A 16,943-nucleotide genomic window follows, 5' to 3' on the forward strand; every position below is an offset into this window, starting at 1 on the left:
CTTTTCTCTACACCAAATGTCCATATGAAAGCAAGGAGTACTACTCATATAAATAATAACAAATAAATAAATATACCATTGCAAAGCAAAGCAAAGCAAAGCAAAATATTGCAGTGCACTGTGGTTGGCCTTAATAGCCATTATTCAATGGGGTGCAGTGCAGTCCTCATCATGTTATTCAAAATATGCCTACTATTTTCCTTTCTTGATACAAGTAGTTGGGGGTGGGTGGGGCCCAAGTTGTACACAGTCAAACTTTTTAATTGAGAATTTTTATTTAACCAAGTTGTCTATCAAATTTCTTGATAGATGAGACTTGGATACTTTTCTTCCTTATTTTTTATCAGCATCGCAAAACTGACAGGGACACAGCAACCCCTTGTTTAGTTTCATTTTAAGTCTTTTCTTGCATATCACCCCAACATCATCTACCTAATTTGCAAACTTCTCTTCTCCAGTATATATAAGTAGAATACCACCTCTTTTCCTTTTCTTTTCTTATTTTTCTTATCAGAAAGATAATTATCACATAAAAAGTCTCACGTATTTTATAGGAAAATACTAGGGGTATCTCTACTGATCAAAGAGTGTAGAATAGACTCGTCACCGAAAAAAAAACTTAAAAAATATATAATGTACTATTTATATTTTTCTCCTCTTGATGGAGTTATCATCACTTTACAGTTTACACCTTGAAAAATAAACATTTACTATTTATCTCGTGAAGTATCGAAAAATTAAACAACATGCAACGACGGTGTGACGCGGTCCTGTTGGTCGTTTAGTTCCAAGGGCAAATTACAGACGTTTATTTTTCACTAGTATAATATGATGTTGAGACATAATATTACACAATATGAAAAACAAAATTACGTCTAGACTCTTGTCCATTTTTCCAAACACATTCTTCTTTCTATTTTCGTGGCACGGAAAGCCTTTAAATTTCTATTAGTTATATGTTATTTTTTTTATTAAAAAATAATATATAAGCATCAATTAATCAAAATTATGCCCTTTAAGAATCATTTAATATTTTCCATTAACATTATTAGAGATACTACCTAATTTTTTTTAATGTTTTTAACAAGCAAATTAATAGTTATTACCCTGATGCGAATTTATGGTTAGGTTCACTTTTGATTGAAATATCCAGTAATTAATAATTATTGCCGACGTGGCAGTGAAGTAGAGATACAGTTGGGAACTTTGTGTGCAGTTTCTTGTGAAACATGTGTATATGTACTAATAACCTCAAATGAAAATATTGACTGCCAAATTCTCCATTAGATCCAACCAAGTAAGCAAGCAGTTCCATCTCCTGGGATGATTCAGCTACAAACAAAAAGAAAGAAACACATAAAACAAAACAAATAATTTCCACTATCCACTGTGTATGGAGGGATTTCAAAGTGGATTAACAATTTTTTTTTCTCTTTTTTAAGAGAAATTATATAAAAAAAACTCTATCTTTTATTTTTATTTTATCATTTTAGCCTTGCCTTTCGTATTTATTATCTTGAAAACACTCTACAATTAGTACATATAATCCGTAGTTGTGATAGATACTCAAAATTTAGCATGCTATGTATAGACAACTTTATCGAATTTAGTTTTTTTAATTTTTAACTTTAAAATTAACATAATATTCTTTCTAACTCTGAGTATTAAATACAAAACACATACATCAAACGATACATAATCATGTAATAAAGTGCTTATAATAATAAATTATGTATGATATTCTTCAACTTTATTATCAGCATTATATAAACTCTGTGACACACTTGTTATGAAAAAAAATTGAATCTAGTGCAAAAATACATAACATTGAGTTTGTTTGTGTTTCTAGGACACCACTTTTGTAATTGGACTAACTAACATGTTATCATTTAGGGGCATTTTTATTTTTGTAAACATCAGAGAGAGATTTGATTTCAAACTAGCTAATCCAAGTGAAGGAAAGGACAGAATTTTCTTGGGCAAGTGAAAGTAAAGAAAATCTAGTGCCTGGCATTTTGTGTGCCTAGGGCACTGTGACCTTTACACAAATATGATCATTCACATGAGCCAAAGACATAGGCTTTCTACTGGTTCTAGGAACCCATAAAGAAATAACACTATGTCAGTGTTTGTACCTAATTAAACACAATGCTCCAATTGGGTGAGTACTACCAAAGGAAACAACACCAAACAATAGAGAGGGTGTTAGACAAGCCAATATGGCAATATATATATATATATATATATATATAAAGAGTACTAATGTGAAGAATAGAATATAAAGGAAGCCACCACTTAAAGAAATAAAAAAAACTTTCAATTGGGTGAACTTAAAAAATTGCAGGAAGATAGAGTAACATGGAATACATGTACTTTGCATTCCATTGGAAGGAATTCCTTGGAGACCTTGCAAAGGTTTTTCTTTTCTTTTTTAATCATAAACTTAACCAATATAAGGTAATTAAGCTTAAACCTGGAACTAAACTATAGGGATATAATATTTTACACCTTTCTCTTGTGTGCTATCACCGGTTACACCTTAGGTGTATTTTAAATATGCTTCATTTGACCCTAAAATATGCTCGCGTTAGTTGGGACTAACTTTAGTACCTGTGAAGGTCGTCGGTTTGGTTTGAAATTAAGTTTCAAACTCGTTTAGTTAGTTTTATTTTTTAGTCTTAATTTTTTTTAGTAATCTTAGTTAGATATGAAAAGATTAAAATATATTTAGTTACTAAACCAGATTAAAAGTCTCTGAACTAGTTTAGGAACCCCTCTAAATTCAAAACAAACGAGGGTCATGGAAGAGTAATACTTAGTATTTAATTTAAAAAAAAATAGAATACTTTTATTTTTATGCTATTTTGTTATGAGTGATATTTTTGAAGCAATAAAGTGAAAATAGAGAGGTGGAATAAAACAGGTTTACAACCAACGTGTAATGATAATACAAGTAAAAGGGATGGTGTAGAATATAATTTTTTGTAAACTAAAATTTGGGCGTATTCTAATTGCATCTTATGTGCAGTAGAGTCATCTCAAAGTTTAAGTTGATAGAGAATTTTTTTTTTACAAGAATAAAGAGTGAATATGAATTTATGCTAAAATCTTTGGAGACATCTATACAAAATTTTAAAAAAAAGTTTAAATTTTTTTGTTTGCTGTCAATTTGATTTTTTTTTTCATTTAAATCATCATGTGATTAATTTTAGGACATTTATTTTTATTTTAGAGTAAAAAAGTTGAAGATAAAAAATAAATAAATGGTCTACATGAAAATGAGCAGTAGTTTACATAATTTAGATATAATTAACCCTTAATTTTATTGTCTCTAGAATAGAGCAGTCATTAAAATGCAAGCATAAGTATAAAACAAGTAAGAGCTTCTTATTTGGAGGAGAAATAATTTTGAGCCTCTTTTATATTATACATCCTCTGTTCTCAAATCTCAGTAACACATACTAATAACAAAGAGAGTTACACATTGTATATATATATAACTTTACAATAACTCTTTGACCTCTTCAATTCCTTCATGACAAGGGAGTCAGGAATTCTAAATTGACTCCACAAATCATCAACAAAGTCAACTACAATTCATGCATTAATCAACAACTATGCTATATTAGAATTTTCTCTTTCTTGTTCACTTTGTTTTGACTTAACTTTATGGAACAATATCAGTGATATATATATATATTTCTCTTCTAAATATCTAAATAAGCTGCAGTTAAGCTGTCCCCATATTCATATGAATAAATTGAGAAAGTCTTTAGGATATTTATTGGATTAGAACAGTGAACACAGAATAAGTTTGTTGGGTGGTTATTGCTGGTTATTGTGATCCTGTTTAGAGAGTTCATTGAGGCACTTGCAATATTAAATATTGCATTAGATTGAGAATGTATCCGAGAAACTCTATCTTCTTATAAAGAAATGTATATTTAATTACGAGAATTTTTTTTTAATTTTGAAACGAATTAAGGATTAAACATATTGACTCACAAACTACTCTAAAAATTTAAGTTGTTAGAGAATAAAGTTTTTTATATTTTATATTCTAGTACTTCTTTTTTTTTTTTTTGAAGATATTTCGAGAGATCCAAAGAATGAATTTGACTTAAATTATTGAATGTTTTATATTTGAAATAACATACGAGCCTAATAAGATTCAAGTTGAAGACCTCTAATTTAGCACTATGTTAACTCACTATCTAATTTAAAAATTTAAACTATTGAAGAACAATAATTTTTATATTAATATTTTAAATAAAACCTTATAATTGATAATTTTTATTAATTGTTCCTCTTATTTTTTTTGTTTGAGGAGCCCTCTGTGATCTCTTTCCTATGTGAATTCTATGATATTTTTTTTCTTAAAATCCTATATTCTCTCTTTACTTATTTGAAAACACTCTCCCACAATTAGTTAGTCTCATATTATTTTAACCATGCAGAGCAAATTAAATTAGTACCCTTAAGCTGGTCTAAATATGCTGCACCAATTCTCGAAATTAGGAAACTCTAAGAATTTCAAAAAATTTAGATTTAAACTAAACAAAATCCAAGTATGTAAGTTATGTCTAAGATTGATTACCTTTTTGAGACCCAATTTCAAGTATGATAAAAAAGCTTTGTTAAAGATTATTTTATAAATAAACTGTCACACCCTCTCATCATCTCTTTTCCTCACATCCCTTCGATCTAGTCTACCTTCTTGTCTTACAAATGGCAAAATAAGGAACGCATTAACTCCCTCTCCTCTCATTCCTCCTCTTATCCAAACTCTTCCATAACATATTATGGAGATAGGGACTACAAAATCTCTTCTCGTAGATTGTTATTTTTAACTTTCTTTTGGATTGTTGGGTAGCTAAATCAGTTAGGGAGATAATTTCTAACTTTGGAGTCCCGGAGATGCTCGACTTAGACTATTGCTAGCTAAAAGAGATAATAGAATATTGAGCCATCATCTCTTGCGATGACCTCAATCTCATCCCAAAATAATGTGAGTGGTCGTTGGGGTTTATTAGTGTCCAGTTAACATTCAAATCATCTTGTGGGTGAGAGGATCACTGCAAACCCTTTAACAACACAAAAGGCTCTGGTACCAACTGGAATGTTTGGTATGGACTATGAAGTCCTTGGAGAGTATTCTGAGAAGAAAGATGCTAGAGTACAAGCTGAGGCAGCCAATATAAGGAGAATCCTCCTCCTCACATAGTTCCATGCATGATGGATGTTAAAATAAGCAAACAAATGATCCACTCACCTATCGGTTAGGGTCTGATCCTAGCTGGAAAGTTGTACCGGTCTTGAGGCAAATTGAAACCATACTTGAAGAGCTAAAGCACCCTTCCTAGAAAAAGGCAAATGATTTGCCAAATATCCTCCTCTTTTTCAATATTAGTTGAATAGATGATTATGCCACTTTCTCCACCACTTCATGATGACCAAGTGAACCGAGGCCTAGTAGACAATTGGGTCTCATACTTAATGGTGCAAGATCTCAGACCTTGATTTCGTGACCACATCAAGGTATGCTTAACAATCCTCTCACTTTATATCCTTCTACTGTGTCACTTTCTCTTCCTCCTCATATCACAAACCCATGCAAAAGTCTATAGATGAGGGCATTTGGGCCAACATTGACTCAATCAGAATAGTCATTCTCACTTTTCTCCAATCCTAGCACTCACAACCCCATAGACGAAGCCACACCCTTCCCTCGGCTAGCAAAATAGATTGGAGTTCTTTTCTCAACGGAGAAACTGCACAAGGTGGAAGAAGATCTAGGAATCAACAACTCAAAGTCGAGCAATCAATGAAGCAATATTAACTTGCTTTTTATTTTGTTGTAATGCATAATATTTTGACTTATGATAATTATATCTTAGAATACTAGGGGATTTTGTTCCTTTAAAAAAAAACATCTTAATGACCTGATAACTAACTCGGGTGTTTTATGCTTGCAAGTGGATGAGCAAAAATTAGTTCATTTTCTTCCCTTATGTTGGAAATATTATGATTGATAGATAGGCCTGCCTTGATATAGATGGATTCAAAGATGGCCTCATCCTTAAATGGAATTCATATCTTTTTCTCGAAATACATCCAGAAAGTAGGCAAGCAGCTCCCTCACCATCCTTCTCTAAGATGTAGGTCCGCAACTCTAATAACATGTTGCTAATATTTATGGTCCAACTAATAACTCGCTTAAGAAATTCTGGAATGACCTTTTTTCTACACTTAAAGATGACTTACCTTGGTGCATTTGCGCTTACTACAACTCAACTAGATCACCAAGCAATCGAAATACATTCAATGCTTCCTTGAGAGAGCACAATCTATTAAATTCCTTTTTAAGATCTAAGAGACTAATAGTTTTATCTCTCAAAGGAAAATATTACACATGTACCAACACAATCAACAAACTCTTACTCTATCAAAACTTGATCGTTTTGTGGTTTCAACTAAATGGGGCTCATAATTCCCCAATACGGCAATAGATTCTCACCTTGAATGTTTTAGATCATTCTCTAATCAAATTAGATACTAAGATAATTACAGCACCGTCGAAAATCTTCAAGTTTAAAATAATTTGGACGACATAACTAAATTAAATAATTTGATAATTAAGCTTGATTTCAACAAAACTTTTGATTCGGTGAATCAAAAGCTACTCATAAACCTTTTTGCAACAAGAGGTTTCCCACCATGTTGGATCAAATGGATCTGGATGAGTCTTTGATGTACCTCAAATGCCATGCATATCAATGAGTATCCTTCATCCTCTTTCACAATAAATAAAGGACTTAGACTGGGTGATTATTTATCACCCATGTTATTTATACTTGTTGCAAATCTACTTTCAAAATGTTTAAAATTGCATCAAATCTCTCTATCTTGGAAGGATCGGGTTCCAACCGGAGAATTAATATTCTATAATTTACTGATGATATAATTCTCTTATGTCAAGCAAATAAGGCTTCAGTCACCAACCTCAAAAGCATTCTTCTCCCTTTTAAATATATTTTAAGTGAAACACCCACCTCCATATTTCATGCAGAATAATATAGGTGACTCTCACGTGATCTATTAGTATAATGTTCTCACAGAGTATCCAAAAAAGATTTAAATACAAAGCATCATAGGTCGCAACAAACTCTAGAAATATATGTCCATATACAAGCTCAAAACATAAAATTTCTCGTAGGGCTAAGTTCAACTAGAAAGAAATAGAATAAGTAACACAAATAGAAAATTAGATCAGTGACTCCTCAATATTTGGATCCTCATCTAACCTTGGAATGTTTCCACTAAAAGATGGTGAGCACATAGCCCAACAAATATAGTCCAATAATAATTTATGAATAATATAATGCATGATAAATATACTAATACATACTCATAATTATCAATATATCAAGGTAAACATGTACAATATAATTTGCAATGAACTTTTATATAATCATAAAGTACAAAATGCATAATAACATTGTAACTTAAGCAACTTCTTATTTTTATCAAGATAAACAAGTCATTTCTCATTTAATCAAAATAAACTCACATAGAGTCAAAAGTAGTTATATCTCAACATAGTCATACAATCCACATGCAAGCATAATAATGAGGAGGAATAGTCATCTAGCGGTAATATTACACGTACATGTCTAGTAATGTTACATATGATCGATTCTTTGCGAACATCAGACTAAAGACCACAGTCGTAAACCCATATCCTAACTCCATCATCACAACAGCTCTAGTAAATCATTGCACACAACAGAATTATTACTTATAGTCAAATCATCGCACATAATAAAATGCATATACAACGGAAAAGAGTGCATAGCTCAATAGATGCCCTAATCTTGTGTCATCGAGTATAACCTTACCTTACAAACATCTTTCTACTATTATCATAGTCTAGTCTCCAAATAAGACAGCGCAATCACTTGAATGCTACACATGCTAACCACCTCAAATATAAATAGCTGTATAATAATATTATACAATATGTTTCATCTTTAACCTCGAGCTGAGTGAGTGAAGAACACTGTCTAGTTGTGACTTGACTAATAATGATACGTACAAGTGGTGCAATATATTTTATCATACAATTTATTTCATAGTTATCATCAAGGTTTACATATATATCATAGATAGATATATAAGATATATCATGCAAATTATAAGTAGTATTTATGGCTATCGTCTATTGGCTCATTTGAAAGAACAGAAATAACACTTTTTTTCTCAAACTTGTAAACCTCCTAGCAGGGGTCTGGGATTATTGTGTCACTCTTTGCTCCAAGTATTTTGACATCCTTCACTACTTTCACAAGACTTCTGACCCCTCCTCTCCTTATTAAGTGGAAACTCATGCCGTTAAAGCTCAATAAATAAAATACATAATAGTTATTTACTAGTCCATTCGAACCTATTGAGGGCAGTGTTCATTTTACGTTCTCCTATGGGTGCCCCTCTTTTTGTTAGTAATCGCTTTAGTTGTTTCCAATCTATCTTAGTTGTTGAAGCGATGACCTTGTGTAAGGTTCTCCACAGTCTACAAGACAGTTAAAAAATCTGCTAATCTAATATGATTCTATACTTCTCATTAATGCGCTTAACTAAGTCCACAAACCGGCATGGTTTATTGAGCTCCTCATATAGGACTATTTATTGTTGCTCTCTTCTCTACCAAATTATACAATTTATTATATTTTTCGTAAATCCAACAAATCTACTAACTGGCTTGCTAACACAATACATTCTTTAGGTTTTGGGAGTAAATGGGAAAGGGTTTTCTCATATGCTCTTATACAAATTTGGGTTGTTGATGCTAATGGCGTTTTTTTGTACCACTGGGGATTGACTAATGAATTCCTCTTTTAAATTAAGAAAAAAAGTGGTTTGCCATATCATCAAAATGGTTGACTGGGACAATGACTTTCATATATAAATCTTGAGTCATATATATATATATATATATATATATATATATATATATATATATATATATAGTCACCGATCAACCGACTTATATTTGGAAGTTGTTGCCGTAGTTAGTAGTTTTGTAACTCATCTAGTTTCATATTTAAGTTTCGAGGCGAATTAGACATGTAATAAAATTTTGGCAGACTTCAAATAGTCAAAAGCTCCAAAATGGAAACAAAATGCAAAAGAATAAGACCAACTTTTTATTTTATTTTGATACAAAATTCGAAACAATAATAGCATGGAAAATGTATTTTGTCATTTTATTTTGTATAAAAGAAAATGTTTCGAACTTAATTTGAGATAGGAGGATTCAATTATCAGATGCATGTTAAGATCAATTTATATAGGGAGGATGATCATAATTCATATATATAATGGAAACAGAACGCCTTTTATTGCAGAAGCCTGTTTGATGAGTCACGAGAATGCACTAGTGTGCATTAAGTTTCTAAGTCTAGGACAGGACAACAAGAGTGATCAGATATTTACAACGTGAGAGATTAAAACAAGTTCGTCTTAACCATTCTTAGATGGAGGAGAAAAGCACAAGAAAACGAAAGGAGAAAACCGTGCAAGTTGTCAGTCTACAAGAAGCTCAAATCTTAGCGTTTCCAGAAGATTTAAATTCCATCACCATGCTCCCAACCAGGAGAAGAAATCCGGCAAGAAATGAATCGTCATACAACAGCAGCAGTAGCTTCGACTATACCATCCTGTCGTGTTAGAGGAAAACCGTTCACCGAGGCAGGGCTCCCGGAAGCTGGACCTTTTTCCGGTGCATCCTCGTAGGCAGCAGCATGAACACCAAGTGCAGCACGACCCGATGGATCTGGGTTTTTAGACCAGGCTGCATCCCATTCGACTGCTTTGGCAGTACTGCATGCCACGCTTGGGCCTCCTGGTACTGTTGATCTTGCAGCATTCTGTTCAACAGAATGTGAGTTAACAAAACAAAATTTGCATTGTGGAACAATTATTATATGCCAACTAATTTCACTGATCAAAGTTGAACAAGCATGCTAAAACAATAGTTAGACAAATTGAGTAGGAACTAGGGGTAGTATTAACTCATGCTGTAATATCTATCAACAGTTTATGTCCTGAGAATTACTGAATTTATGAATATGTCAAAACTAAGTCAATGTATACTGATAAGAAATATCAGAGGTAAAGCAAAGGAAATATGAACATTTACTTGTATGTTCTTCAACTTTCCAAAAATGTTATAACATTAAAAGATCCATACCTTAGGGAAGAATCTCTCAAATATTGTTCTGTAGTAGTATCCCTCCTTCGTTGTAGGAGTATTCTCAGGATAAACAAAGCTTGCATTCATCAACATGGCATCTGTAACCTGGCATTCAAAAGTGAAAAATGCAAGCTTAACAAAAAGAGATCATCAAAAAGTATATCTTTGTAATGCAGGCTCAGTTTCCCAGTAATCTAAGTCATAGAATAAAAAATATTAATATGGTTTGAATTCCCATATTAACTAAAACTTAGACAATTCGCAAGGACAGATATTACTTGTAATTTGAAAAAGATGACATACATGTAGATTTGCATGGTCCTTCAAGCCATCAATCCAGCTGTAACCAACACCATCACTAAATTGTTCCTTCTGCCTGTACAAGATGTGCTACAGATGGAACACACACTTGTCAGAAGTATTTTGCAAAGAGTTGAGCAAAAAATATGAGACAAACATAACAGGCATCCCGACCTTTGGCAGATAGGGGTTCTCATCATCATCAAATGCATTCCGCAGGATCCATTTCTCAATCCGACCGAGATCAGGTCTTATCTGAATTGGTCAGATCTGATGTTACAATTGCTGACTATAAAAGGTACAGCATAAACTGATAAAACTTGGCTGATTTATGAACAAGAAATAATTAAGCTGCAATGTTGCACAGTACAAACCACCAATGCTGCATATTGTGAACTGCCAAACCAAGATAATTTACCATACCAAGGTCCAAGCAGACCACAATAGGAAACATGGCAGAACTCTTAAATTTACTGCTTTTGGGAAAAATACCGTGTATTGTTAGAGAAGATAACCCAATAACAAAAGTGCAAAGAATCTAAACTATGATGCTTTATTATCTAGAAGAAATTGGAATACAAAACATTAATTAATTTATATGCAACTTCTTTTTAGTAGAAGTTATGAGGCACTGACTAAATTAATTAATTTATATGACTTATGAGGCTAATTCATTTAACTTGTAGAAATAATTAAACTTGGCTAATTAATTATATGACTTACGAGGCACTGACTAAAATATTTTGCACCTACCATCTTCCATTCAGGATCAATATCCATTGCTATGTCGATGAAGTTCTTGTCCAGAAAGGGAACACGAGCCTCCACACCCCATGCTGAAGTTGATTTGTTGGCCCTCAAGCAATCATATAGATGAAGAGCTTTTATCTAACATCAAATTGATTAATTTAGTTAGTATACACTTTTGCAAGAGGAAAGGAAATGTCAAAGAGCATCATTACCATTGCTGTCACAGGAATATTCCAAGCAGAAAGTTCTTTCTTTTCTAAAAGAAATGATTCATGAAGCTCATACAAATAGAGAAAAGAAATGCACATCTCAACTAAGAAGGCAACCATATGATGCAGAACATGAGCACCCAACAAACAAAGTAACAAGTGATATCACAAAAATCCAGAAAAGAGTTACCAGCCCTGGTGGCCGGTCAAAATGCATTCCACAACTAAAATTATAAATAACCACTTATATCACTTCTTAAGCACATCATATCTAGCAGTAACTTTACATGCAATCTTTTAATGATATCATAAGCAGAGGTAAAAACATCTCTGCTACTGACATAAATTTCTCTGGGCAATTAATATGCAAATTCATCTAACAGATTCATAAGATCTATTAGCTATGAGAAATATTTGTTTTGTCAAAATTATTTAGCCATAAGGGACCACAACTATCTTAATAAATAAACTATAAACATGTTCTCAGAAGTCATGCTGCTTATGGGAAGAAAAGTCACTTGAATATTTGTATTGAAGTATTGAACTACTCTGTTTCTAAGTTGCAGATTAGGGAGAAAAAGGACATTTTAAAAAAGGACCAGAAGCATTCTGCAGATACCTTTCTACAAGTTTCCATATGAAACTCCTCCTTGTTAGGTGCTTTGTGGAAATATAGGTAACCACCGAATATTTCATCAGAACCTTCCCCTGAAAGAACCATCTTCACACCCAAGGATTTAATTTTACGCGACATCAGAAACATTGGAGTACTTGCCCTAATTGTGGTCACATCATATGTCTCAACATGGTAAATGACTTCTTCAAGTGCATCAATACCCTCCTGATATTGCAGGAAAATCAACAAGATCACAGCTGTCCAAGATCATTGACTTTCTTTCTCCTATGTAAAGAACTATTAGTATGTACCTGCACTGTGAAGTGCAACTCATGATGGAGAGTTCCAAGGTAATCCGCAACTTCTTTAGCAGCTTTGAGATCAGGAGAACCCTGAATGAGGCCACATCATACAAAACATATCAACCAAGTAGGGCAAATACATCAGGCAGTTACGAATATCAAATCAATAAGCAAGTTCAACAAGCATATCTTGCATCTATCAAAGAAAGGCAGACTACATTCTAACAGTAACCAATTTGGGAATTTACATGGGAGCTATCAGGTACCAATTGAAGTATTTTGAAGGAATTGTGGAATAAATTTTTCTCATAAACCTACAAATATAGCTAAGATATATTTTTTGTTCAGAAGCTCATCAACATATAACCACTGTCCAAACACCAACAAGGATAGCTAGCAATAATGAAGAAAGATAACCTTCAAGCCAATACAGAATGTATGCAACTGAGATCCCCATTGTCTGGAAACTTTAGCTTCTGCCAAGTGTCTTGAAGCAACAGCAGCAACAAGCGACGAGTCAAGTCCACCGGACAAGAGCACACCAAATGGCACATCCGTCATTAACCTCTTGGTAACAGCCTGTGTGAATGACAACAAGGACAAGAGATGAAGTAACACGAGTAGGCAAAAGTGCTAAAATGACTTCTATAGCTGTATCATTAGTTGACTGCCACTAGTCGACAAGTCATGCTTCAACCACAACAAACAAATCCACAAAGCAAATTTACGCAAAGTTTATCAATTGTATGCTACAAATCCAGGCAAACTAAAGCTGATCCTTTATAAGCAACAGAGCACTATGGCATTTGAAAGGCAATTTAACAAATTTAAAAGTCTTAAGTGCCGCAAACCTCTTCCTATTGCTATTAGCCTATCACTGGCCAGTAACTTCAGCAAATAGACACTCACATGGTAAGATTGATGGATTTAAATAAGAGAACATAAAAAGATAATATCTGAAACATACCTTTTCAAAAGCCTCACGCAAAGCTAGAGAATCATAAGGAGTTGATGGTATGCCTTCCGAATACCATTGCGGGTTGTACCACCTTTGCAGTCCACCTGGGAAAATTTTATATTAGCACATATCCTATGGAGGAGATCACATAAAGCAAATGCATAAACAAGCATGAATTACTACTGAAGCTAAAACTAGTACACAAATTTTTACATTCCTAGGATGCTATAGAACTGCATAATGCAAATTAGTTTACTGAAAGCACTTTTTGTGTATAGTCTGTACAATCCGAAATCAGACCTCTTTTGCTAGAATATAAATGCCCAGGAAGAAAGGACACAAATCTTTCACAATCATCACTCAATGCTTTCATTTCTGAAGCAAACCAAATTGATCCTGGCAAAATAAATTACAAACCAATTAGAAGTATATTAAAGGAACATATTGGCATCTAAAATAGAAAATCTACAAACATGAATAACAACTGGGAAAGTTCCCAACAGTATCACACATATATTAGATCAGGCAATTGATTATGACATACCATCGAGGCCCCAGCCCATGTACAGAGGAGTAATGCCAATTGCATCACGAGCAGCAATAAAGCTTTTGTCACGGGTGTCAAGAAGAACAAATGAGAACATGCCATCTAACATATTGACAAAATCTTCTCCATACTCTTCATACTGTGAAAGAGGACAAGGTAAAGATAAAAGTGATATGTCAGCAAACTGTAAGTCTGCTGAAAAAAAAGGTCCTTCCTGCTAATTAGATCACTGACAGTGTTGGAGCACTGAGTGTACTGTGGCATCAAACTGCAGCATATAAGAACTATTAGTAAGGTTTTCAATTACTCACAAGATGTGCAATCACTTCACAATCACTGCCAGTCCGGAAGTTATGAGACTTGAGTTTTGCCCTCAGCTCCTCATGATTATAGATCTCCCCATTAACCTGAAAATGGTAACCAGAATAAATTTACAGTATACTACAGCCGTACAAGGTCTACTATAGATAACACTGATAATGTGTCTCATATATGTAGAATTGCAAGAGATAAACATCAAAAGGGACCATTACATGAAATACAACAGTACAATTTACAAGATCAAACCTTTTACAAACAGTGGACTGTATGATCTTTCCTACATGCACAAAAGATCATAGGATACTATATTATCCTTTCAGTTTCACCAGTTATTATTTCTCAATTATAAATGTATATCAAAGGACTAATTCATTCTAGGTCTGCAAGAAGCAAAAAATAGATCTGGACATGCATCGACAATATATAAGGAAAAAAAATACTGATACAGAAGACTCCAATAGCAAGTCTACTACATTGGCTGGTACAAAAATCAAAGCAGATAAAAGTTAGGTTTTGACTTCATGATATAGACGCCACTAAGACATCATGCAGGTCTTCGGTGAACTAAAAAAATGTAAAAAAAGGATACTGGAACAACCAATGAGTTTACTACTAACTGAATTCTGAAACCACTCTAGGAAATGTAGGATATAATACATGTAGGCTAAAATAAAGTACAAAGAAGAGAGGCCACATGAGATTCTACAAACATCTAATGATAGATAATTAGGTGATTAGAATGAAAATTCTAGTATTCTTGACCAAAATAAGATTTACCGTCACAATAATTGATTTGTCTTCATTATAAAGTGGTTGGTCTCCAGAGGTGGGATCTATGATAGCCAATCGTTGATGAGCAAGATAACAATCCTGGTAAGTATGTATCCCACTCCAATCGGGGCCTCTGTGCCGCAATCTGTACCCACATGAAGGACAAAAGATAAGAAACTAGACAAAAATGGTGCTACAGACTTTTTTGCCTCTATGCAGAAGCAATGCTAGGTATCTAACACTTGGAGACACCATGGCCAAACATACTGCCTTCATGGGCATACATAAGACAGAGATTGGGAAAAGAAAGCTAATGGTTTCATTTACTATATTTTATGAAACAATGGCTTAGGTATCAGCACACATTGTATGCAATGTGTTATACGGCGAAAACTTTGCCAACAAAAGGATGATCAAGGGTGGAAAACATGTCTGTCCAGTCCGTGAGAATACTAGGACTACAGTGCAAAATATCAAGTTTATGCCCAACAATGTACTTGATGACTGATTTCATATAGCTAATATAATTCTTGCTCAAAATAGACTTCTTCTGCAATTGCAATACTCTATGGCTGAATGTAGATATAAGGGTAATAATGAGGATATGTAATTCCAGACACCCCAATGAAGATTGAAACTTGGGAATTTTAGGAACCTTATCCCCAACATTTCAGAAATTTCCAGATGTGTCCTTCTGATCATAGCTGAATTTTAGAGAATGAAAAGGAAAGGACCCAAGAATAAGCACATATACTCCAACATTATCTCAATACCAAATTGGCTAAGTTCACAGGTTTTAATTCCTTCAAGTTCATTCGAGTCTGCAATGCTTTTAGCTCAACTATAAGATGCATTATATTTTAGCTTTGCATTTTAATCTTGAGATATGAACCAAGGATACTCGTATCACATAAACAAACTATAGAGGATTGATCACTTTCCTGTCATGTCATAATATGAGCACATATCATACATACCAAACTCGCTACAAGTTCAGGTGTGCTCTGAACTATATCTGTGTCAATCAAAGACGGCAAAACAGGTTAAAATAACAGCATTCTCGTATACATCACGGTCACCTCAGATATACCACAAAAAAAAGGGCCTATCCATTAAAAAATTTAATAAATCTCACACCGTGAGCACGACACATCCAATTTAAATCCCAGTGACAGACTTCTTTAAGCCCACTTCATAAACAGAAAAAGCTTTCCCCATCGATTTCCTGTAATCAACCTTCGAAGAACAAAAAGGTGTGAAATTTATCCTACCAATCCGATCAACCCACTAATTAAGCATCATTAAAGCGGCTCTAATCTATCGATCCAGAAAGGGAGAAAAGATACCTTCGGGAGAGTTCGATGATTCTGGAACGCCTAGCGAGGGAGGGGTCGGAGCACCCGAGCACCGCGAGGATTCCACACATGGCGGCGCCGACTTTCGTACTCGCACCCGCGTGTCGCTGTGTGGCACGTGTGTCGCGAAAGGAAGAAGGTTGCCTTTGCGCTGCCTCCTCCGGGGGAAAGTGAGAAGCGAAGCCCGCAAACGAAACAATATAAGATGACGAAGTGGGAGCGAGAGGAAGAGAGGAAGGAGGATGGGCTATACACAAGATGTAATCTGGGCCGTCAGATCTTAAGAATAAACTTGGTTAGAATATTTAATGCCCGTTTAGGGCTTCGCCCAGCCATCACGAGCGGATTGGACGAGGGTTCAGAGAATCCCGTGATTTCGTACAGCTGGCAGAATCAATCGGATTCCGAACGCGTGGAGAATCTTTGCTGTTTTGAATCTCGTGCTCCTACTTTGACGAGAAATAATCAACGAATATATTTTCAATTTTTTTCGTTTTACTAAAATGGTGGGGGCATTTGCAATTTAATTATATTTAATTTTTTAATTTATAATAATAGACTC

General features: G+C 34.0%; 1 protein-coding gene across 1 annotated transcript; it reads right to left on the bottom strand.

Annotated features, from left to right (window-relative positions):
- Nucleotides 1-9,375: 9,375 nt before the first annotated feature.
- Nucleotides 9,376-16,650, bottom strand: LOC140790566 (asparagine synthetase [glutamine-hydrolyzing] 2). Its single transcript, XM_073140692.1, has 14 exons — nt 16,373-16,650; nt 15,033-15,171; nt 14,246-14,341; nt 13,932-14,073; nt 13,688-13,783; nt 13,397-13,491; nt 12,847-13,008; nt 12,439-12,519; nt 12,131-12,352; nt 11,306-11,440; nt 10,727-10,807; nt 10,556-10,642; nt 10,250-10,357; nt 9,376-9,926 (listed from the first exon to the last, which is right to left on the bottom strand). Exons 1-14 carry the CDS (start codon nt 16,450-16,452, stop codon nt 9,681-9,683), a joined length of 1,770 nt encoding a protein of 589 aa, XP_072996793.1. The 5' UTR covers nt 16,453-16,650; the 3' UTR covers nt 9,376-9,680.
- Between the last annotated feature and the right edge of the window lie 293 nt (nt 16,651-16,943).

The sequence above is a fragment of the Typha latifolia genome, chromosome 6 (assembly GCF_019914945.1).
Source record: "Typha latifolia isolate L0001 chromosome 6, TyphaL0001v2, whole genome shotgun sequence".
Lineage (NCBI taxonomy): Eukaryota > Viridiplantae > Streptophyta > Magnoliopsida > Poales > Typhaceae > Typha > Typha latifolia.

Bases quoted from the DNA above. Each gene is read 5' to 3' on its own strand.
- LOC140790566 (XM_073140692.1), bottom strand. From the start codon at position 16,452: ATGTGTGGAATCCTCGCGGTGCTCGGGTGCTCCGACCCCTCCCTCGCT. The intron at 11,441-12,130 runs GTATCTGCAGAA...ATTTGATGTTAG, and splicing joins ATATGGAAACTTGTAGAAAG to ATAAAAGCTCTTCATCTATA. The intron at 9,927-10,249 runs GTATGGATCTTT...TCTGTTGAACAG, and splicing joins TTGAGAGATTCTTCCCTAAG to AATGCTGCAAGATCAACAGT.